The following is a 25,488-nucleotide window of genomic DNA, read 5'->3' on the forward strand; positions in this document are numbered from 1 at the left end:
TGTGACTTTTCATCTGCTTATAATAATATATATTAACTAAGTGATAGGTTATATATAAAATTGAAAGGGTACCAGATTTTTTGAATGCTTTATTGCAGCATTGAAAGAAAAAGAATGTATTCCTGTAGCAGCACATCGAGTAATGTGTGAGAGTGGTAGCATGTGTGTGTGTATATGATAACTAGAATGGTTTCAACTTCCAATTATCTGGGACAAGAAGCCTGTTAGGCTTATCTTGGCCAGGGGTGGGGAATCTTTCCGAGGGCATGATTAAATTAGTGATAATTTTCTAAAAAGTTCTCTTGAGCACCAATGGGGAAAAAATGCTTGAAAGCATTCACAAAGAAATTTGTTTAGGCGACTAATAACTGTGTATGCATGACAATAAAATAGTTACGTGTATTACATTCGGTACGAGTGCCATTGGTTCCCCGCCAATGACCGACCTTTCGGAGGATGCAACCCTCGATAGTTGTCTTACTATCACGTATTGCTAGGTGTACAGAGGCATCAGGTAAATATAATGACACTCAATCTCTTCCTGCTTGGGAATCAAACTTGTGATTCAATCAGTTGTGAACTAAATTGCATGTATATTCAGTCCGTTCTCTCAAGTTGTCACAATAGACACAATGATGTACTGAATTTGCTACATCTAATCTATAGCAACACCAGTGGATTTATGCATACAAAATGTGGTTGTTTGTGACCTGGTGTGAATTATAGTACATTAAATTTTTTCCACTGGAGATTTTGACATCAAATTCTGTGTAGTATTCGAAAGGACAGGTATATTAGAGTACAGTACATGCAAAGCGCTTTTTTTTTGTCACAAGGAAAACTAATTAGTTATGCCACAGTTGTGATGCTTGAAGTCTGAGGCTAAGCATGAGTGACTTATATTAATCCTCTCAGACACACTTTCGTTTCAACAGCATACCTTTTTGGGGTCTATATGGGGCTCAAGCTCAATATTATTTCTTGAAAATATTTATTTATTTATTTATACTGTGTTGTAAGAAGATGGCTTCCTCTTTCCAGTGGCACCATTAAAAAAATTATATAAAATAAGTTTTTTGAGTCTCCATTTTTCTAATAGAAAATACAGTATTGTCCAAATAACTAAATACCGTGCGAGATGTGTTCTAAAGCACACAATATCACTATAAATACAACCAATAACAATAATTCAATAACAATAATTGCAAACACTTCTCTTGTTTAGGAGGTTGGGATTTTGGTTTTCCTAATTTAATTCACTTTCACATTCTAATGACACTAAAACGTATCATCCGTACTCAGACGGCAAATGTTTTGATGATGCTAAAATGCACTATGTGATTGCTATTTATAAACATTTGTATTTTCATTGCTGCTGCGCATAATCTATTTTAAATACACTTTTATTTTTGCATCTGTTCTTGAAGAGAATTCATTTGCAAACATTTTGACGTAAATTAATACATAGTATTACCCAACAAATAACTTAGAAAACGTAAAAATAGTGTAAAAAATATTTACATCCCTGAGCGGTCCAGGGAGCTCGGAATATTTATGATTTGGAATAGAGAGAGAGGCCTGACTGCCAAAGTGTTACTTTTTCTTCTTACAAATGTAATACAAATTTTGTGGAGAGAGTGAGGACTTTCTCGTCCAGCTCAGTCAAATAGGCTATTAGAATAAAACAAAAGGGCAGAATTAAAAAAAAAAGTAGGGTACAGCATGGCTGTCCATAATAATGCTGCAGTGTGAATGTATAGAGAACATAAGGTACTAATATTCTGTTTTAAGAAAAGAATGCTGGTAACTTCAGTATGAGGTTTCCACAAAATTTCATGTCGTCTTACTTTCAGATAATAGATGCAAACCAAGTTTATGACACCTTGAATTTAGGTCGTCGTATAGACGTGGTGTGGCCAGATGAAGGGATGCGTAAGAGAGGCGGAAGAAACTTCTGGGGCCACTGGGTGCCAGTGGAGGGTATGGAGGGACCCATCGTACACACCTGGACGCCACACCACCCGGACCCTCGCCTTCGATCACACGTGGATCGCATCATTCTTCTAGTTCAAATTGAGGATAAGTTTGTTCCTGTTGCCCAGAGTGCTGTGCAAGACCTTGGGGCAGAAGTCTAGACTGCAATTATCATGTTACATTTTGACTATGGTGTAGTCACAGCCAGTTTTCTTGACAGTAAGTAACCTCCGATTTCATGTTGAATGATTCCAACATGTATGGAGATTCGGTTATTCAATTTAATAAATTTTTATTAATTGTTAATATTATAAAAACCTTTTATAGTATTTTTAAAATTTTTATATGCTAGGGAAAGATGACAAGCATTTTCATAATATAGTGTCAAGACTGGAGAGAAATGCCTGTATGGTAACTGGTAGTGATGCAGAGGCAGCCCCATAATATCGTACCTCGGCTCCCATCTTTTATGTGCTTCCGTGCATAATATAATTTTATAAGTGAAGAACCCACTGCGCAATAAAAGCTCTGATGTTGTATGGAAATATGATGTGGAGTTTTGAATAATTAGGGTTTTGCACAAAGTAGATACCAACAGATTGAGCCAAAATCACCGCTAATCTGACTTCTTCACCCATTTGTTACTGACCTCACTGGCAATCTTCCTGGAATACAAATAAAAGTCAAAAGCTTTTGAAATATCGCTTGTGATCATTTACCTGATATTGCTCATCATGCTTCTTGTTCTTGAAGGAAAACTAGTGTTCAATTATACATGCTATATATTTTCATATATTAAATACATCTTCAGAAGGAATTCCTTCTTCATTCCTTCTGAAGATGTATTTAATATACGAAAGTACTTAAGAAAATTCCTGTTTCATTTTCCTCCGTGGTCTGACATTGTCACATTCTTAATCACGTGTTTATTTTTGTGATATACACACATGCTATATATTATATAGTGGATCTAGAGGTTTCCCATCCAAGAACAATTGATGATTATCAAAACGTGCACCTTGGGCTTTATGATTCATGGGTAGAAGTCATTTGTAAGGCAGCCCTATGCATCAGAATATGTTGACCTTCATATCACTAGACCATCTTAATTAACTTTGTCCTGATTGATTGTCAGTGTTCTCACATAATGGTGTAATGAAGTTAGATCAATTATTAACTTAGATACAAATAGCACAGATTTTGTTTAATGATTTTTGACTTGAGACCTTTATACAAGTTGAACTTCCTCCATCCTACTGTATAGGTTACACTCATTATAAATGTGTGTGCTTGAGACACTCCTGAGTCAAGTGTCCTTGCAGTCCTTGTATTCAATATTCATTAAAGCACATTGATTTCTTAGAACAAATATTGAATCATGTCAAATATTTTTTATCCATCCAACTAGAGCCTAAACATGAAACTTTCACAACAAAGACATAATTCGTGTATTTGTTGCAGTTTTGTAAGAATCAGGAGAGAGCAACTGTGACTTACTAGGTAGGATGTGTCGGTATATTTGTTGAGGTTTTGTAAGAATCAGGAGAGAGCAACTGTGACTTACTAGGTAGGATGTGTGTGTATATTTGTTGAGGTTTTGTAAGAATCAGGAGAGAGCAACTGTGACTTACTAGGTAGGATGTGTGTGTATATTTGTTGAGGTTTTGTAAGAATCAGGAGAGAACAAGTGTGACTTACTAGGTAGGATGTGTGTGTATATTTGTTGAGGTTTTGTAAGAATCAGGAGAGAGCAACTGTGACTTACTAGGTAGGATGTGTGTGTATATTTGTTGAGGTTTTGTAAGAATCAGGAGAGAGCAACTGTGACTTACTAGGTAGGATGTGTGTGTATATTTGTTGAGGTTTTGTAAGAATCAGGAGAGAACAAGTGTGACTTACTAGGTAGGATGTGTGTGTATATTTGTTGAGGTTTTGTAAGAATCAGGAGAGAGCAACTGTGACTTACTAGGAAGGATATAGCACGGTGATCATTGTACTTGATGGCGTTTACCATTTCTCAAGGGGCTGTATTACTTGTTTCATGCCACATATCTACTTCTGGTTTCCACTTCTTATTCACAAGTACTTAGTATGGTGGATTGTTTGGGTGAGATTTTCTCGTTCAAATTAATGGTCTGTCTTGTCGTGCGTAGATTTCAGGTTTGATGATCACGGCAGATGATGTTCATTTTTTATTTGTTAAAGATTGTGATGTGTTTATTGTAGTACATTTGGGGGAGGCATTTACCTTGCCATTCCAGAGGATGATTGTGTTCACATGAGTAGAGTGTAAGGTAGATCTTTGTTGATTGGCCTGTGCCACATTCATCTATTTACAGGGAGAGAAATTCCATGATTTAGTGTAATGGTACCGTCATGACGTGCAGTGAATGTAGCGTTGTCCTCACAGTTTGTGGAAGTAGCGGCAGCAGCCACAAAAGACTGTACAACAATCTTGTGGTGTGTTAATCTACAATTGAAATGAAGCCATGTAACAATAACTTGATGGTTGCTTACTTGAAAGATATTATCTTCTAATAATCATTCATGTGCAGACTTAGTGGGAAATGATGTATGTTCTCAAAACAGATGCCACTGACTTAAAAAAAATCACATTCATTTTTAATTATTATTAGTGAACCATCAGCTGTGCCTTTTCTCAGGTAAGGTTAGTTAATTAAAATGGGTGTGCTGTTTTTTCTTTTGTGAATGCTGTCTTTGCTTGTAACTGTTAGGCTTTTGGTTTTCATAATTGACATACAAGTATTGTATTATGCATTGCAAGTGGTTCATATGACAGTATAGTGTTTTGCATTTGTGAATATTGACAGTGGTGGGACCTGGTGAGGTATATTGGTTTTAAACAAATGTTGTTGTGAAAAGGTTAGTTTAAGGTTCCTACCATTGATAAGTACTATAGAAAGCTTTTCAGGGAACCTTGTTGTTTATCAGTATTCTTGGAAACATTGACTACATCAGTATTAAGTACCCACATGTCCACAACACTTGTCAACACAATGAAAGGGGACAAAAGCAGCTGAGAAATTGCATTGAAAGTCAGTTGTGTCTTGAGTTTCCTTTTGGCTGGCTCTTCATGCATGACTTTTGGCCCTCAATTTTTTTTCTTCGAAAAATAATTTCTTCCCAGAATTTTTCCTTACCAAAATATTTTAACTGATTGAGCATATCTTCACCTTTTACGTTTTCTGTGTAGCCAATAGTTTAAACATTTGGCCGAAGAACCGACTATGATGACCAGACCACACACTAGAATGTGAACCGACTATCACACTTGATTTCTTTCCAATTCCTAAAGACTTTTGAGAGTGATACTTTGTGCTTTGGTGACTGCTGTCTGCCACATGCATTACATTATATATGGTACGTTTACAAGTTCAGTGGCAAGTGCTTCTCTTTACCAGAGGGTGTTGATGTTCTCTTATAAAGACTTAAATCATTTGAAGGATCCTTAAATGTCTGAGGCAGTTTGCCTGTGGCTACTCCATTTTGATGGGCAATTGCCAAGAAGCTAATGAATTGGAAATATAGACATCAGACACAAATTTTTTCACACTAATGTCCATACACTTTACAAGTTTTGTGCCCAGTAAATATTGGGGCTCTGTATATACTCGAGTTGTACGCTAAACAAATTTGTGCATGGTAATAGATTTATTTATAAGGTGTGCCAGAAGAATGGTGTAAAGATATTTCTATTTTGTATATCTGGGTGTGTATGCCTATTGCTTACCCATCAATCACTTGCGGCCTCCTGTTGTTGCACACCCGGATTATAGTACATTTAGTCTTCCAAGTACACTCCAGTCTTAGTTGTGTTTTGACATTGGCTTATTGAAACCTCAACAATTATAAAATGTAAATAAATTTAGAATTATATATATAATTAATGATGGTGGATACCTTCTTAGAACTGTTTTCATTAGAGGTCAATCAAATGTAGAACTCTCCAGATATTTATGATTCCTTTCACTAGTGTTAACACTTTAGTGCGCGCGGCACTCGTGAAAAGAAAAGCGCCTTGTGCGCGCGGCGTTCTGTGCGCTCAAGCGTAAACACAAAAAAGTGTATAATCTTTTCACGCTCCTAACATCAATTCTCGAGCTACGTTTTTCATTTTGGTATCAATGTGTTGGCAATAAAATTCTCTACAAGATCATATGCATAAAATGTCACCAAAGCATTTGCTATCCCACCACGAAGTAAATAAACACGAAGATGACTCGCCGTGACACCCAAACAGGAAGTAAATGTTCATACTCTTTCGTTTGTTGCCAGCCTCACAGTCATCCTACAGCGCTTATTTTGATATCACTGAACTTGCAATAAAATTCCCCACCCAGACATATGCCTATCAATGTCTAATTATGTTCCGCACGAGTGTGGGAACTGGGTGAAGCGTTAGCCGTGATTTCAGCAGTGACGACACTGTTGTGATGCAGCGCTTTGAATGTTTATACTTATTTCGCTGTCATGACATTATTTCTCGAGCTACGTATTTCATTTTTATAACAATGTGTTCGCAATAGAAAGTTCTATAAGAACATGGGTAGAATTGGCCAACAGAGCGTCAAATAAATTTGCGGCGAATAAAATCTTACGCGTGTTTGTACCCGTGAGAGTAAAAAGTTTTTACTTTGCTCATGTTTTTTCAAGTTTATACTTGATTCACTCCGTTTTTTTGTTTGTATAGTGTTCGGAATAAAATTCTCTACACAGACACATGCATATAAATGTAGAATCATGATCGCGGCCAACACAAGAGTGTGTGTAGTGGGCGATTACCCTCGTTGTGTCACCAACTCAATAGTCTCTCCTCTAAGTTACAATACATTGCCGTTTTCTCAAATAGGCACAGTGCCTATTAGAGAAAACAAAAATTTAATGGCAAACATATTCATACAAACCCCAAGTCGATCGAGTAGTAAATACCCAATATAACACGGTCCGTAAATTTACGTCGTGATCCGACAAGCGGTTAAGCAAAACGCCCGTAATTCCAAGTGGAAAATCCAGGATAGTGTTTAACACTTTCGCCCGGGCATGACGCAGCATTGCGTCATCCATTTACTGGCGGCAATACCGGGGATGACGCAGCATTGCGTCATCCACTTTAAATAATCGCCAAAAATCAGGTTTTTTTCCGATTTTTTTGGGACTAGTTTTAAAATGTGCGCCGATGTCTTCCCATTTTCTTTGTTGAGCCTCGTGGCCCTCAGGCGGCTTGGCACACGCCGTGGGCCTATTGTCTTTGCTCCACTGTTGTGACCAATGTCGCCTCCCTTCGCATCTCAAACGTGTGAACATTTCGGCTATTTTCCGTGGCTATATTTCTTACTGCGGCTTTAGAAACTATCTACTCTTACTCCACGATGGATAGTAATCATGAACAAGGCCCTTCCAGGAAGAAAATTGCGAAAGAAAGGCTTGAAAAGGGCGGGAATTGGGAGTGTAGCAGGAAGGCGTCCGAGCGCTCACTCACGGCTAACGCGTGGCCCGTCTTCAACTCGTCGGCGGTTGGAGCGTGACCAGGTTTTTTATTTTATATGCTAATGTTCCTCTAGAGAATTTTATTACGAACCCATTGAGACCAAAATGAAAGATCTAGGACAAAAATTGAGGTGACCAGAGTGAAAATAGTGAAAACATTTTATCCCGTTTGCGCGCTCCCGGGTAACTCGTTCGCACTTTCTCTGTTTGCTGCGGGTAATTAGCCGGGCTTTTGGAGTTTATATGCATTTAGTGCCGTAGAGAATTTTATTGCGAACACAATGATACCAAATTTAATCTCGTAGAAGGAGAATTGAGGTGACAAAGTTGAAGAGAGTATACACTTTTCGGAATTAACGCACGCTCCCGTGACACGCTGGGGCCCATATCGCACAGTTGAGGGGTGGCGCGCGGGGTGAGCGAAAGTGTTAAAGAGAATTTCAACATTCATCAAAGAATTCTACATGCAGGTCAGGTTATCAAGTAAGCAAAGCATTAGCCACTAACTTGTTCTGAAAACCTAGTTGTGAAAGATTTGTCGCTGCAACCAAAGACTAATTAGAGAGGACAGAATCAAGACCACAAAAAGCTATGATTATGGTATGAAAGACTAAGAATAATGATATGCAGTGTTTGTTAATTGGACAGTGTGTATGTAAAGGTGTTGAAGGCTTTCAAGTTCTATTGTGTTAGTGTGTGTGTGTGTGTGTGTGTGTGTGTGTGTGTGTGTGTGTGTGTGTGTGTGTGTGTGTGTGTGTGTGTGTGTGTGTGTGTGTGTGTGTGTGTGTGTATACTCACCTATTTGTGCTTGCGGGGGTCGAGCTTTGGCTCTTTGGTCCCGTGTGTGTGTGTTTCTTTTTGGGGGTAACACAATATAGGAGGAGGCAGGATTATCACCGATACACTCATGGTAATTATTCTATAAGCAACTGATGTTTATTGGCCTAAATGACAGCCAAGTACCAACAAGTATTTGAGTCATTTTCATGCCTTACTTCCCTAGTTTGTGCCTTGATACCAAGTTAATATTTTTGTTAATCCTGCCTGCATAAAGTTGAAGAAATGGATAGAGGGTGTGAACTTGATATCCTCTTTTATGAATAATTTAAACAAAAACTTGTAAAACATTTATTGCTCATCACTGTACTTACCAATTTTTCAAAAGTAAGAGAGTGAAAAAATTTGTCAATGTATGATGAATTCTGGCTCATTTTGATGAGACAAGCAGGTGTGCGAGAGAGCGATGAGGAAAGGGCTTAAATGTCATGTACCTGTTGATGATTCCGAGGATAACGTCCCTGCGGCCCAGTCTCTGACCAGGAGACCAGACTGTCCGATGCGGCTGCTTCCTCTGCACATGCTGGGCCAGTTATGCCCTGTATGTGTAGGGGGAGTGTGTTGAAAAGTCTTGGCTCTTTGATGTTGATTGAGTTCTCTCAGCATGCCTATTGCACCTCTGCTTTTCAATGGGGTATTTTCCACATCTTGCCATGCCTTCTGGTCTCACGTGGTGTTATTTCTGTGTGCTGATTTTGTGGTTTCTAAGACCCTATTGTGTATAAACTAATTTGAAAGTGTGGCCACTAGAGTTTTCTGTGTAAGTGGTATACTGTATGCCAGTCTGCTGATATATCCAAGTGCTGAAATCTGAGTGAATGGAAATAAATATGTACTTAAGTGGGATGGTGCCTAGAAATAAGTGGTGGGGTAAGAAAGCGATGCAAGTGTACAGATGCTGTGATATACTGGCAGCGTTACGTGTTAGTGACAAGGCTGGAAATAGTAGTATGAAGAGACTAATATTAGAAGAAAATTATATATTGAAGGATGTAATTAGAATTTTGTTGATCCTGGTGCACCTTTATTGCCTTAGGTTAGATGAAAGCAGCAAGACTCAAAGATAAAAAATGATCATATATCACTTCAATAAGAAACTTTGGGACAATGGTGTATTATTTATTCATCATTATCTACCAATATTTATATTCATTTCCCCAGGACATAATTATCATCAGTGCTCAGGTATTTTGTTGATCATAATTTTATATACTATTAATTTATTTCCATATTTATTTAAGAAAGATTATACAGAAGATGGGACCCCTTTTGTAGCTCTCATCCTGTAACTACACTTAAGGAATTACATAAGAGGGGATATTGTAGTAAGAATGGTTGATCAAGATAAAGTCAGTGTGATGGCACTGAGTGACTTGTATGGAGTCAGTCAATTGGGACACTTGTGAGGTAAGAATGAAGGGCATAGGCACAATACCATCCTGTAAATATTATGCATCATCATATTGAGCTGGCACTACCCTCCACACACTCATCCACACATGTTCCTGGGGGGGACAGAGATCCACACACACACTGCCCTGGGGACATAGAGCCACACACGCACTGACATGGGGGACATAGATCCACACACGCACTGACCTGGGGAACATAGATCCACACACACACACTGCCCTGGGGGGACATGGATCTACACACACACTGACCTGGGGGACATAGATCCACACACACACTGCCCTGGGGGGACATAGATCCACACACACACTGCCCTGGGGGGACATGGATCCACACACACTGCCCTGGGGGGACATGGATCCACACACACACTGACCTGGGGGTGGGGTGGGGGGGGGGGGTGGATGACAGAACTGACACATCAACTTGTCCACTGTGCTCTTGATAAGGTTTTGCTCTTCATCCCTTTGCTTTGCTTATATACACACTATACTGGTTGTTATATATTATTCCTATATGGCCAAACAAACCATCAAAACTATTAAATACTTCTCCTTTTTAGCTTTGATTCTGTAGTTTCATATTCTTCTTTTACTGGCCCAGATTTACTATTGCTTGCATCCATGCATCAAAGTATTCTGGATCCTGCTATTCAACACTAATCACATTTCTTAATTTATACTGCTATGTTCAATCATAGAGAACATAGGGTGGTTATATAATATGGTGTGGGTATTTGTTGCTGCACCAGCTAACCTTCCCTGCTGTTACTCCACGTTGACAAGAAATGGGGTGCATTTTCTTATTCTCTTACGTGGTACATCTTGAGACCCACTGTCCATGCTAGGTCTCATGTTTACCAATTACAATAATATAATGTGAATTACCCCTTGAAACCAGTGACTACTGTGTTACAGTATGATGCTTGTGTATGGTACATAGTTGAGCCGAGGGAGATGGGGTCATACAGAGGGAGAGGGGGGTCATACAGAGGGAGATGGGGTCATACAGAGGGAGAGGGGGGTCATACATAAGGAGGAGGGATCATGCTAGGGAGGGGTATCATGCCGAGGGAGGGGGAGCATCATGCTGAGGGAGGTTATCTTGAGGTTATCTTGAGATGATTTCGGGGCTTTAGTGTACCCGCGGCCCGGTCCTCGACCAGGCCTCTACCCCCAGGAAGCAGCCTGTGACAGCTAACTAACACCCAGGTACCTATTTCACTGCTAGGTAACAGGGACATAGGGTGAAAGAAACTCTGCCCATTGTTTCTCGCCGGCGCCCGGGATCGAACCTGGGACCACAGGTCCAGTGTGCTGTCCGCTCGGCCGATCGGCTCCCTCCAGGGAGGGGGTGGGGATCATGCCGAGGAAGAGGACAGCATAGAGTTAAGGGATCATAGTGTGAGAGAAGGGGTGTTGGGGTGTGGGTGGGTGGGTCAATAATAGCATGTGATTACTGAAGGGGAGACAACATGAGAGCACGGGACAACCTGCAGGAAACTCCTTATGAAACAAACTGGACAGATAGACACACCAAATGTATAGCTCAAAAATATTCTTCCGTCTGGATGGAAATCAACAAGAAGTGTAGGAAAACTCTGTAGTTTTGTGTGCATGAGAAGCAAGTGACAGGGTACAGAGGTCTAAGAAAATAGCTATAGAAATCATAATAGGCCTTCTGCAGTTTTATTTATTCTTGATGAGGCAGCTGTTTATATCCCCCCAAACTTGTACATATTTACATCTAATTTACACTTGACATAATCCGGTGATCCCATGTTTTTTATATTACCCGGTAATATGTTCCAAAAAATAACTACCATATTTACAAACTAATATTGACCCAGGTCTTTTCTGAATCTAAACTTAATCAATGCATATTTATTATTATTTGTGCCTGCAAACTCGAGCTATTAGCTCTTGGACCCCGCTTTTCTAACAGATCTAGTTTTCCTCTATTACAGGTATGTCTACAACATATATTTCTTTAAAACAAAAACACACACACACACGTATATATACATATATCCCCCAGGAAGCAGCCCATTGCAGCTGTCTAACTCCCAGGTACCTATTTACTGCTAGGTGACCAGGGGCATCAGGGTGAAAGAAACACTGCCCATTTGTTTCTACCTCAGCCGGGAATCGAACCCGGGGCCCTTCAGACTATAGTACGACCCCCAAGCGCTGTCCACTCAGCCACCAGGCCCCCATTGTTTCGTGTTCTATTTTGTGTAGATATATTTAAAACTTTATTTATATCCTTTTATCCCCTTTTATCCTCTTTTGTCCTTTTATATAGTTCAGTAACATCACCTCTTCTTACTCTTCGTCTTTTTAGAGAATGTAAATTAGGCTTTTTTTTTTAATCCCATCACAATGGAGATTTTTATTCCTGGAATTAACTTTGTCATCCATCTTTGTGCACAGTCAAGTGAATCTGCCCATCTATATTATGGAAACCAAAACGTAACTGCATAATCCACATGGGGCCTAACAATGCCAAGTAAAGCTGTAATGTAATATTAGAGGTTTTATTAGTAACACTTCTAGAAATAAACCTGTTCTTATTTGCTTTATTTTGTATATTTTAGCATTGATTTTTTTTTTACGTTAACACTTTCTGCGGATGAGAACTCCTCCCGGAGTCCTGTTTCGCCTACCCGCTCCCGCTATGTGGACATAAATTTATGTCCTCTTTTAAAATATTTGTATAAAATTCAATTTTTATCCGATTTACTTTGGGTTTGTTTCAAACTGCGCGCCATGAGGCTCTCTTTCTCACCAATAGGCTGCATGGTACAATAAGTTCATGAAAGGTTCACAAACATAACAAAAGTAAAAACATTTCGTGTGTGTTTGACTCTTACTGATATGTTCCAGCGTTGTTTTATATTTGGCGCTATTCTATCTTACGCTTTGTTGATCTTTTTTACCTACGGGCTCATAGAACATTCTATTGCGAACACATTGACACAAAAATGAATGACGTACATAGAATAATAATGTCATGAGAGTGAAATAAGTATAAACTTTCAAAGCGCCGTGTCGTCCCGTCACCGATACCGGATAACAATTTCACCACTTCCCACACTTTTGCGGGCGGGCCGCAATCATTATTCTACGCTTATATTCATATCACCGTATTGGGAATTTCATTGCGAGTCCATTGATACCAAAATTAACGCTGTAGGACAAGTGTGGAGGTGATAACAATCCCAAGAGTAAAAACATTTTGTTGCTGTTGGGCGCTCACGGCGAGTCATCTTCGTAGTTATTTATTTGGTGCTGGTATCCTTATACGTTTCGTTACTTTTTTTACTGATGTTCTTCTAGAGAATTTTATTGCGAACACGTTGGTACCAAAATGAAATACGTAGCTCGAGAACTAAGGTCAGGAGAGTAAAAAGAGTATACACATTTTTGTTTTTACGCTTACGCGGCAAAACGCCGTGAGCACATACCGCTTTTTTTTTTTTACCTTCGCCGTGAGGCTGAAAGTGTTAAGATGCCAGCTAATCAAGATTCCCAGATATTTATTGCATTGAGATTTTGTAATTTTAACATTGGTAATTCTATTCCCGCCAAACACACACCAAAACTACGACGTTGCTACAACGTTCGAACAAGTTTTAACACCTCCTAACCAGTTATAACAATCAATATAGCAAGTTGTAACAACGTTCTACTACGTCATAAACACGTTAAGCCAAGATGTAACAACTTTATTACAAATTGTAACAAGCAGAAAATAGAGATAGTTACGGTTTGTGTTTCCAGGGTTATTACCTAAGCTTAGAGCCCTATATTTTTTAGCATTAAACTGCATCTGCTAGCCTTTTGTCCATTTGAAAAATCTATCTAGATCATCTTGTAGTAATTTTGTCTTCTAAATTTATATCATGCCCTCTTTTAATATCAGATGCAGATTTGTAAATGTTGCTGGACTTCCTATTCAATCTTGAACGTAAATTGCGCGTGCATGCATGCACGCGCAATTTATTTATATATAATATATTATATTATATTAAACAACAGAGCCATGGGAGCCACTAACAACATTTTCCCACTAGAACTAAACTCCATTTATAGTAACTCTGCTTTCTTTTAACTGACCAAACTCTATAGTTGCTACTCCGAGTACTATGTACCAAATACTGATGCTTATTGACAAGGTGGATAAAGGCGGACCATATCAATTGAGAAGGAACAAAAGAGGAGATTCCCAGTGACACAGCATGCTGTTGTCAAGCAACTGTCTCTTGCTTTGTTTTATAATTTGATTTAATTCTCACATTTCTCACTTAGCTGTTAATCTTTCTCGGCACGTACAGCAGACTTCTCTGCGTACGTGCCGGATGAAGAGTAGCTGTACTCTTCATCCTCTTCACATTTATTTCTATTCACACATTTTTGAAGAAAACTGTAGTAAATAAATGCAATAAATTTTTTTTTTTACTTGATATTATTGGTTAGATCTCTCTTTGGTATGCAGTGAGGGTTCTAGAGCCAGTTTACTTTATAGTGTGATACATCATATATTCTGGGAGATCGTTGGTGCATCAAACTCCTAGAAAGGTTAGACTTCTTAATTATCTTAGGCTAGCACCGATTCCCTCCAAATTTCAGTTCACACTAGAGCTTCCGAGTGCTATTGGCATTACAGTATCTTGTTTCTCAGAAAGAAGAAAAAGTGCAAGAGTTGGAGGAATGTCATTTCCATTAGGATAAACAGTAATGAGCATGATCTGTAAATGAGATAAAACTTGGTAATATTGTAAACGTGAGAGTATATTCTTGTGAATTTTCACTAAAACAGCCGTGTGTGTGTATTTGTGTGCAGCATCATTCCTTTTGTACTTTCCTCTTCATACCTGCAGCCTCACTATACAAGCCCGTGTATGGGTCGAGTCCCTTTTAAGTGGGGGGGCAGTATTGGCAGCAGCATACTCCTGATGAACGAGTGGATGAATCTTAATTTTAGTCTTTGGCTATGTGCTATATTAATGATTTGAGCTTCACTGACATTGTTTTGACTGGATTTTATTGCACAGTCTGTGGGTATTGGTCTCTGCCCCCAGCCTGTAGGGTATTGGTCTTCCCCCCCCCCCCCCCCAGACTGTAGGGTATTGGTCTCCCTCCCCAGCTTGTGGGTATGGATTAATTGTAAAACAAATCATGATTGACACGATGTGTGAAAGTACACATGAACAAAATATATTGTGTATACTGTACCTGTATAGATGTGTGTATATAAGGGAGTGTTCACTTTTAATCGAGATATATTACATGGTATTATATCGCCCTATCTATTTACATTTCAGTGTATGCCTATTTTTCATCATACTGGTGTAATGATTGGTTGTCAGCAAAATGGTACTGCAGTTATGAAAACTTAGACCAGTGTTATTTATTCATTTTCATAGTTGTTATAAATGCTTATCAGATGTATGTACTAGTATGCCTCATTATATAATGTACATTCGTGAGCCACGGCTTCTTTACCCGCCTGGAGAAAGAGACGTCAAGGTCGTAGAACGACCAGGTGAACGAACACTAGCCTGTTCAGTAGTCTGATGAGGCGTCAAGATCTTAGAGGCTCACTCGCTCGCAGATTCAGAGCGAGTGAGTGAACCCAACATCAAGAAGTATTATCAGACTAGTAAACAGGCCAACGTCTGTTTACCTGGTTATTCTTCAACCTTGACTTTTCTTTCTTCAGGAGGGTAAAGACACTATTGCATGGGACTGTACTTACCATCAGTGTACACATATGGTTTGGGTGTTGAACCAGGTGAACCAGTACTATAATAATATAGCCGAGTGTTTCATTTTCTCAGTGAAAGAAAATTTAGGTATATTTTGATCTTGATGCTGCAAGAAGGAACATGCAAAGCCATAATGAAAATTAAATGTTTTCTTAGTAACAATGTTACTCAATCTATTGAAGTGGTGTTACAAATTAACTTGTGGGGGGTTAGGCTTTCCATGGTTTGCATCCTGTTAACAAAACAAAAAAAGTTCAATTCACAAGTCAACTTTTTTTTATTTTTGTACTGTGGGTCTACGTGTGTGTTTATCTCCATCCTTACATATATAATACATTGATATTGACTGGCAAGGAAGGGAGCAGTCGTTCATATTGCTCAATTTTTTTATTTTTTATTTTTTTTTTCAATTTCTTTTTTGTAGTATGATTGATATGAGAGTTGTGGCCAGTGTGTGATTAAGAATGGTCTGTGATAATTACAGTACTAGCAAAATTGGGAGGTGATACAGAATTTTAGCAACTTTTAATCCCACTTAAATGCCTCTTTAATTATACTAGTAATATTCTATGTGATATGTATATTGTGCTACAAATTATTCTACTTGAAAAAATATTTTTTTCTTTGATAATATATCTTTCATATGTTTTAAGACTCCTAAATGTGAGAATAAAATTGAGTGGCAAGTTGTACTTCTTAAAGGTTTTGGGCTTTGTGAGGTCACTTGACTTAAAAAAAATAAAAATAAAAAATAAAAATGCTGATAACCAATGAATGGACACAAGAAATTTGTAGAGTTTTACTATTGTGGCAGATTTGTTTAATAGTTAGACTATCACAGTTCATTATTCAAATGAAACTCTGTCACTCTAATTTGAGATGTTTTATTCACTTGGTATTTGGTAGAATGCCAGTTTAAAAATATGTTTTAATCACAAACTTGGAAGAAAAAAATGTGTACAGCTTTCATGAAGGTAAAATATTTCTTTTTAATGTGGAAATAAACTCAGTGTTGGTAATGGTAATGGGTTGGTAATGTGCTTGGGTAACATTACCCAGGTTAGGGCTGGCTGTTGCCGCTTTATGATGGTACTGCCGAGGTGTTCTCACGGGCCTTAGTACAGTTGGCTTCATTCTCAACTTTAAATCGAGGATACCGGGTTTGATTCCCGAACGAGACAGAAATGGTTGGGCACATTTCCTTTCCCCCGATGCCTCTGTTCACCTTGCAGTAATAGGTACCTGGGAGTTAACTTGGGTTGCATCCCGAGGAAGGTCAGTAGTTAGACTTTAGGCTTGTATCTAGATCCCCCCAAAGTGTTTGTGTATGTACACACAAGCGTCGTGCCCCTGGCAACGGGAATTACGTGATGGGTCTCGAGCATCCTGGTGGAGTCTAGATGTTGCAACTCATTATTTTAATAATAGGGTCAGCTTGAAGTGCACTAATTGAAGACTGAAACAAATCAAATGCCATGGAAAGTTGTGTTAATCCATTTAAAATTTATATGAGTACCTCAATGTTAATTAGAACTACCAGCTTGGTTCTGAATAACCTGATTTATTGACCACAATGTTGCTTTTGTAAAAGTTATTTATTATTTGTATTTTGTAATCAAAGTTGATATGTGATTAATATACTTACTTTATATAAATTTTGATGTGGATAATGACAAGTGTGTGTAGTAAAGATGTGGCTGGTGGATATCCTTGGTACTCGTCATCATCCATAAATGTACTATTTAATGTTGAATTGAATGCAAAAATATGGAAATAACAAATTGAGTGAAGAAAGAGTGAGCACAAGTGTAATTGTTAGAATTTCTGAGGCTAGCCAAATGTAGCCAGTTATAATGTTATATATCCTGTAAGTGCAGTTCTAGAAGTTAGGCCTTAAAAATGTTGTGAATAAAGCCAATTTAGCTCATGTTGTATTAGAATTGTTAAAATTATGTTGTAGCAAACATCACCCAGAGTTTACTTGGTAAAGTATTGTTGGTTATCACTGTGTACATAAACTGTACATACGTTGGTGTATATAATGTAAATTATTTCAAATCAAATCGAGGGATGTATGGTTATTTAACTATCATTACTATTATAATGTTATAGATCCAAAAGTGGTTACTTTTCATACAATAAATAAGAGAATAATTTTCAAGATTTAATTCTTTCCAGATGTTTAATTTGAAAGAAATGTATGTGTAACTTTTTTCTTGGAGAGTGATGCACGATTAAGTTCACAAACCCAGGCTGTCGAGCTCTCACGATACGAGACCAAATGTTTATGTAATCGTCAAGTTACATAATATGTTTGAGGTAGATGCGTTTTGATAGAACACTAGCTGAAGGAAAGGTTCATCTTAAGAAATTAGTTTATTATATACACTTAACCTGCACATTTTCAAAGTACTGGTAGAATTAACAAGCACTGCGATCAAGACGTTCTGTCCCACAAGCTCCACCACCGACCACACAACACCTGTGCAGGAAGAAGCAGGGTACATTGCTTATGGAATACTGTAGTGACAAATTATAAAATTTAACACTGATCAGCGAGGCTATTAAGAGAAGCTGGCCTTGGGTAAGGGTGAGAAAGTACACTCATCATATATGTCCAAGCCCACTGCAAACTGATTCTGCCTTCCCCAAATCTGTTACTTTTTACATCAACACATTATATTTAATAATCATGTCCAGCATTTTAATGGCCAAGTTCATCTCTTATTAACTCTGGCTGTGACAGTTGACAAATGTCAGTCATAACAATTGGTTTGGTTGACAGTGGTTCTATATATAATGTCTTCAGAACAAAGGGCCCAAGTTAATTACATGCAGTAGTCATTCCTCCTGTTTATGAAATGAATTGTACCCTACTCCCAGCTGATGACATTTAAGCACTTCTTGAAATGATTCACATTTCAGATATCTAACTATGTAGTGATTCTGTTTAGAGAATGTGTGTAAAGATTTAAATAATGTCTTGATCATGTGAACTGGGTTATTTCATCTTTAATATTCTCAAGGTTATAGTGTACATGAGCATTTCTGAACCATCGTGCAGCAGCACACTAGTGTGCCCTTGGTAGTTTAAGGAAAGGTTAAAAATAAGAGGAATAATAAGAAATATGAACATTAATTTTTCAAACCAAACTTTTGAAATCCATGATCAACATTTTGAAAAATAACTATTTAATAGTTCAATTCTAATCATAATCTTGATAACCATTTTTATATAACATCTCTTCATAAAAAATTATAGTGTCTTAATTTCAGCACCTTGTTCAGTGTCGTGCGAGTTGAAAAAGGTTGGAAATCTCTGCCTTGCATCGCAAAGTGAATGAAAAGCACACTCATAATCGAAATACAACTTTATGTACATTAAACAATGAAATAGATAAACATAGCATACAAAAACTTAACTGCGGTGATGGTATTGAGTTCTTAACACTGGACTTTTCTACAGCTTTTGCCTCTTGTGTGTGTGGGAGTCTTGGTGGTCTAATCTGACCCCAATGGAAACCTGCCTCAACCAATCACAAACAAGGCCCAAATCCAATATCTAAAGCCTGGGCAAGCATGACATGCCAGCACACAAGATGAGCCAGGAGATGTCTGCACCCAACTCCTGAAGGAAGGGAGCAAGCAACATGAGCAAAGCCTGGAACTGTAGGTAATAAGGCCACAACATAGCCAAGCATCCAGGTGGTCCTGGAGCTGGTCAGAGAATTACTGGATCATAGCTCACATACACAGAGATACCAAGTGAACACGAGTCTTGGAATCCAAAAAGCATAGGACACTGCACGTGAAGCTTCCTCATGCCCACAACATGGGACAGGACAAGAGCAAGCAGGTAAGACTCCAATGGCACAAAATTAGCATTGGCCAAGAACACCTGAGAAACAGCTCCCCATTTACTCTTGAGTGCATTTAGCAAAAGCCATGCAAAGTCCCCAAGGAACATAGTGGTGTCTGCATGCAAAGAAGAATCGGTAACTTTGTAGCACACCTGAATGGGGAGGGAGGGGGGGGGGAGGAAAGAGGGATCTATCACAGAAGCGAAGACCTGATCCCACAAGAGGAACCAAAATGAGTATGAGTTGAAGAAAATGGGAAGGCTGATATCTTCTAAAATAAGATGTATCAAAGGATTCCAATAGTATTTGGAAGCAAAACTGGAGAGAAACAGCTGAGGAATGATGCTCATGTGTGTATAGAGGATAGGATAAACCTCCCACCCGAGATGAAAAAACTTCTTGCAGAGGGAAGCATAGACCAGGATAGGCTGTACAGCACCAAGAGAGTCATCTCGGGCTCCTCCCCAGCCTGAGAGGTCCTAAATAAATACCCGCAGAGCAGAGCCTACTTCCACACCTGATGCATCATCCGACAAGAAGGCATTTCCACACTAAAAGAATCCAAGCTAAAATACACTTCCCAGAGAAACAGACGACTAGCTCTCTGCACCTCTGTGAGGATGCCAGGATTTGGCCTCTAGTCTATGATAGGCTATTAAAGGCTTTGCAAAGGCTGATGTGACTTAAAGGACTTATTTGCCATTGAGCCTCTCCAGATAAACAAGCAGCATGATTGCCTATTCATACTAACCCCACACTGATTACCTTGCTATTTATATTACAAACAAATCTATCTTGAATATATGCAGACTACCTCTTATTTCTGTCTTGTATTCAGAAAGTATTTTATATGAAAATTAGATATGGTTGAATCATTGAAATTTAAGGTGAAATATAATGTTTAGGACGAGGTGTTAACGTGCAAGAAGCAAGCAAGCAGACACTCACAAGAGGCTGAGGAACTCACCTTGAGAACGAAGGTGAAGAGAGCCAGCAAGATGTGGCCCACCATCACAAATGCTATGAAACTTGTCACTGTTGTTGCTCCCTGTTGGAAAGTATGGAACATCAAATATTTTCTAATACATTCTTGTGGAGGAAGTGTTTTCACTTACACAAAATAATACATTAAAGTGAGCATAAGGAGGTAGGAAATTCAGTACATATGCAGTAGTGACAATGATGATAATAGGAGATGGAGCTATGTACTACCACTGACCTGTGGATACAATGAAAACATTCCTTCCCAACATTTGAAACAAATTTTAAAATATTACAATGCTGAAGTTAGGCAAAAAAGGACAAAATATACTGTATTTGAACTCCAGTTTATCCTGAATTGGTGTGTATTGATGGAGGAAGCTATTAATGTGTGCCAAAATAATCTAATGAATAAAAATTGCCATCAACATCAATGAAGCTAGAGAAAAACAATATGCAAATAAATATGAAGATAAATATTGGAAAAAATCTTGACGGAAAAAAGGTTAATATAAAAAGCTGGGCTGTAATGTTAGCACTTGAGTTGATCAACACTACACTACACACACATGGTCTCAAGGTACTAACAAAACCTAAGGTATGCAAGGCACACTTGTGTGATACACATGACTGGGTTGATCAACACTACACAACACACACATGGTCTCAAGGTACTAACAAAACCTAAGGTATGCAAGGCACACTTGTGTGATACACATGACTGGGTTGATCAACACTACACTACACACACATGGTCTCAAGGTACTAACAAAACCTAAGGTATGCAAGGCACACTTGTGTGATACACATGACTGGTTAGTATTCAATTTTGAGAGAGACTAGTTGGTTAAAATGTAATACAGGGTATGTAATGTTATATATCATTATATCAATCTTGCCAATAAGTGTTCAACATTAATGGGTTATGGACAACATGATAATTTAGGTAAAATATTTCCCAAGTACAGTACAATATTATACTAAAGAAATAAAAGTGTAAAGATTTCAAAATATTACATTTCTTTTGAATGCTTTACTGCATTGTGCTTCAAAACAAAATAGCATTTACCAAGACTAAATAAGTTATTTGCAATCTTCAAATATACTATACCTGAGGGAGAGGTGTGGGTGGTCTGACTGTTAACAGGACGAATATGGCATTCTCCACCCCGGTCCAGTAGTCACGGCCCCCCACCACGTGCACCCCAGCGCTCAGCACATACCTGACACACAGGTGTACTGTATAAACACACAGGTATACTGTATAAACACACAGGTGTACTGTATAAACACACAGGTATACTGTATAAACACACAGGTAACACTGTATAAACACACAGGTAACACTGTATAAACATCAGAGGTCCGTGGTTGTTCAACGTCCTCCCAGCGAGCATAAGAAATATTGCTGGTACAACTGTGGACATCTTCAAGAGGAAACTAGATTGTTTCCTCTAAGGAGTGCCGGACCAACTGGGCTGTGGTGGGTATGTGGACCTGCGGGCCGCTCCAAGCAACAGCCTGGTGGACCAAACTCTCACAAGTCAAGCCTGGCCTCGGGCCGGGCTTGGGGAGTAGAAGAACTCCCAGGACCCCATCAACCAGGTATCAACACATTCAATTGCCAATAGAAATAATGATAAATGTACAAGTAATGAACTAAAATCAATGCTTGAAGCGGCCCGCAGCCCTACATATCTATTACAACCTAGTTGGTCCAGGAACTCCTGCAGGAACCTGTCTAATTGTCTTTTGAACACCTCCACTTGTGTGCCAGCAATATTTGGTATACAGTATATATTTTTGATTGGAGGAGGTCTATGAGCTGTGGAACAGTGTTCTCATTGTTTTTATGGGATCTCTACTGTACGCTTTACTGGTCTATTTAGCATGTCTTACCATATCTTTTGCTCCAGTAGGTTATTTGGTTGTGCATATTGGGGACCCGACCTTCCAACATCTTTCATGTACATATGTGATCCCTCTCTCGTTCCCTTCCCAGGGTCCAACCACTTGGGCTGAACAGTAGAACGATGGTCTCGCTTCATGCAGGTCAGTGTTCAATCCCCCAACTGTCCAAGTGGTTGGGCACCATTCCTTCCCCGGCCCATCCCATCTCAAATCCTTATTCTGACCCCTTCCCAGTCCTATACAGTATAGCCGTAATGGTTTGGCGCTTTCACTTTTCCCTGACAATTCCCTTCCCTATCCAGAGCATACATCTTGAGTGATTTGAGATAATTTAGATACAGTACTTTACAAAGTCCATGCATGCTGTATATGTTCCCCCATTTTCTCTTCATTTTTGGAAATCACTCTTACCCTAAAAAGGGAAGCGAGTACTGAGCAATGTTTGAAAAGCAGGAGCACTATGAACCCTGGATTTGAAGGTTCTCATAATCCACCCTTTCATTTTCCCAGCTGGTGATATGTATCCTTTGTTATGTTTGGTGAGTGTTAGGTCATCTGACATTATTCGTAGATCCTTCACATGTCATGTACCTTCCATGAGGGGATCTGATTGAGTTTTGTATCCTGTATTCTATTTAAATTTTTGTTGTATAAATTCTATTTAAGTATTGTACTGTATATTGAAACAAAGAAGTTCATTCCCAAAATTCCCTTATTCAGGCATGCTCCCTCTCTCCTGTATACCAGCCTTCTGTCCTTCTCTCTTTGTTTAATTATATTTGAACTATGCATGCAAAGACCAGTACAGTGTTCCTAGGTGCCGAGTTGTATTTTGTGTTCTGAACAAATCCACAAGAGCCGTGACGAAGATTCGAACCTGCGTCCAAGAGATGCTCTTGGACGCAGGTTCGAATCCTCTTCACGGCCCTTGTGGATTTGTTCATTTGATGCATCACGTTATTGTGATTTGTGTGTAATTTTGTGTTCTATTTTCTCATGTTTCTTACTTGGGCTTTAAATCAAATCCCGAGGTGAAGATAAGGTTTAATCTGGCTGGTCTGTTCTCTCCTTGTTGGCATGTCCTCTTTAATGTGTGTTAAGAAGTTCACTCTTGTGGTGTCTGTTTTATATTACTTTCTATGTATCAGGGCCTAAATATTAATTTCTTGCCTCCCACTATTTCCCATGACTAAAATCTCTCATATATTAACAGTTTTCAACATTGTGGGTTTTAGTTTTTCTAAACTATTTTCAACCTGTATATGTGTATACAGTATTGTATAACACCTCACACACATAATGTGTATGTATAAAGTGCCAGAGTGATATTCTGAGTATTCTGTGCAGGAAAAGCCATGACTTCCTTGAGGAGAATATTTTAATACTAACATTAGCCACGCGAGGCAGTGCTCCTATACTGACATAATCAAAGCAACTTGCATACCTACCATAATGAAAACTTCTTAAAATAAGGGGTTATCTTGAGATGGTTATCTTGAGATGATTTTGGGGCTTTAGTGTCCCTGCAGCCCGGTCCTCGACCAGGCCTCCACCCCCAGGAAGCAGCCCGTGACAGCTAATTAACACCCAGGTACCTATTTTACTGCTAGGTAACAGGGGAATAGGGTGAAAGAAACTCTGCCCATTGTTTCTCGCCGGCGCCGGGGATCGAACCTGGGACCACAGGATCACAAGACCAGCGTGCTGTCCACTCAGCTGACTGGCTCCACCGGGGTTCCCTAAACTTGGCCGCAGAAGCGTAGAACAAGGGTAAGAGAGCAAGTGACTTACACCATAATGACTGTAGTGAGGAGGACGAGTCTGACTGGTGTCGTCTGGGGAGGGGGTGCAGGTTCCTGGGGCGGTCCCCCCATGCTGTGGTACGGAGATGCTCGCAGCTTCCCTCCTGATGAGGAGATCTGAGGTGAGAGGACAGTCTGTCAAACTGATGGCTCATTCTTCCATGCACAGTAAAATAACAAGTTTTCCCACAGTTAATAATTAATGATTCATTTAATAGATAACAATTTATCATTTGATACTTTAAGCTGGAATTTCACACGGGTATTCCATAGTTGTATATTAACATTTTGGGTGGAAGACATTTGTTATGCAGGTTTTACCTATTATCCTCACCTAATGTAAACAAACATTTAAAATATATTGGTTTAATTTGTGAAATCAATAAACATGGCCAGTAACGCAGGAGTCACATTTGGATTATCAGATCACCTGTAGAAGGGTGCTCAACAGAGTTGATCAACATCAACAAGATGTTGATCAACATCAACACAGGGCTGGACTGTGTTGATGGGTTAGATCAGCGAGACTGTTGTGTGTGGGGAGGATGTCAGCACCCACGGGTGGTTAAACTGTACAAATCGGTGGTCTTTCCTGATGGAAACGGGTAAGCACCACTGGGGACAAAGTACAGTACTTTGTCAATGCTATCTTGCTCTCATTCCCTTTTGGCTGCCATGATAGGTGGTACCCCGAAGCCCTGGGTACCTACCCCATAATTATAAATTCTTATGAATGTTTCACTTAACGTTTCTCCTTCTGGGACTGGAATGTTGAGTGATCAGTCACCAGTTGGGCCCCTCTGGAAGAACTGTTGTTCCCTTATGCAGGATGGAAGGAAAATGGAGTCTCTTACAAGGCTTGACTGCAATGTCTCAAGCTATCAAGCTATCTTGTATCACCCCTTGTATGTATGTACTTTACCTGAATAAACATTTGAATTTGAATCAACTTACTTAACACCCAGTTACCAGCAAGCTTGTTTACCAATATTAGTTGAACTCTAGCAATAGTTGTCAGTTCTAGATCATATCCGTTTTTCACAAGATCGTGAACAAAACTCTCGACGAGGTTTTCTTCCCCACAAAGTGTCTTTGTAGTGTAAGACCAGGACACTTATTACAGTTACTGACAATACAACCATGCGAGCTAGGTAAACTGGAAGACTGATAAATGTTGTGATGTAGAAATGAATACGAATGATTACATTAAAAAGAAAAAGCTAAATATGAAACAATATCTCTCTGAGCCCACACTTGCCGGGGCAGTAAATTATACCAATTTTACAACAACAATAAAATAGTGACCACTTTACTGCACAATTAACTTCCCCTCGAGGCAAAATTTAAAAAAAAATCCAGGACAACAATCAAACGTAAATTAAGTTAGTGATTAATCAACCGGGTTATTTACTTATATCTAGTTAAGAGACAT

At 39.0% G+C, this 25,488-nt stretch overlaps 2 protein-coding genes across 10 annotated transcripts in view; one reads left to right on the forward strand and one right to left on the reverse strand.

Annotated features, from left to right (window-relative positions):
* The window catches only part of LOC123774382 (pecanex-like protein 1), a 57,170-nt gene extending 33,131 nt beyond the window's left edge, over positions 1–24,039 (forward strand). For 3 of the 5 annotated variants that reach the window (XM_069307802.1, XM_045768601.2, XM_045768603.2), the window contains one exon: positions 1,854–17,658. In XM_069307802.1, coding sequence (XP_069163903.1) covers positions 1,854–2,135 — 282 coding nt within the window. In that variant the 3' untranslated portion in view covers positions 2,136–17,658. Of the gene's footprint in view, positions 1–1,853; positions 17,659–23,864 lie in introns of those variants that run through there. The other 2 variants (XR_011223410.1, XM_069307803.1) reach the window with 2 other exon arrangements.
* The window catches only part of LOC123774383 (uncharacterized), a 34,204-nt gene continuing 26,581 nt past the window's right edge, over positions 17,866–25,488 (reverse strand). For 2 of the 5 annotated variants that reach the window (XM_069307805.1, XM_069307804.1), the window contains exons 6-9: positions 24,046–24,160; positions 21,455–21,582; positions 20,330–20,410; positions 17,866–17,984 (exon numbers count right to left, since the gene is read on the reverse strand). In XM_069307805.1, coding sequence (XP_069163906.1) covers positions 17,940–17,984; positions 20,330–20,410; positions 21,455–21,582; positions 24,046–24,160 — 369 coding nt within the window. In that variant the 3' untranslated portion in view covers positions 17,866–17,939. Of the gene's footprint in view, positions 17,985–20,329; positions 20,411–21,454; positions 21,583–24,045; positions 24,174–25,488 lie in introns of those variants that run through there. The other 3 variants (XM_045768604.2, XR_006774927.2, XR_011223411.1) reach the window with 3 other exon arrangements.

Source organism: Procambarus clarkii, chromosome 61 (assembly GCF_040958095.1).
Source record: "Procambarus clarkii isolate CNS0578487 chromosome 61, FALCON_Pclarkii_2.0, whole genome shotgun sequence".
In the NCBI taxonomy this organism is placed as follows: domain Eukaryota; kingdom Metazoa; phylum Arthropoda; class Malacostraca; order Decapoda; family Cambaridae; genus Procambarus; species Procambarus clarkii.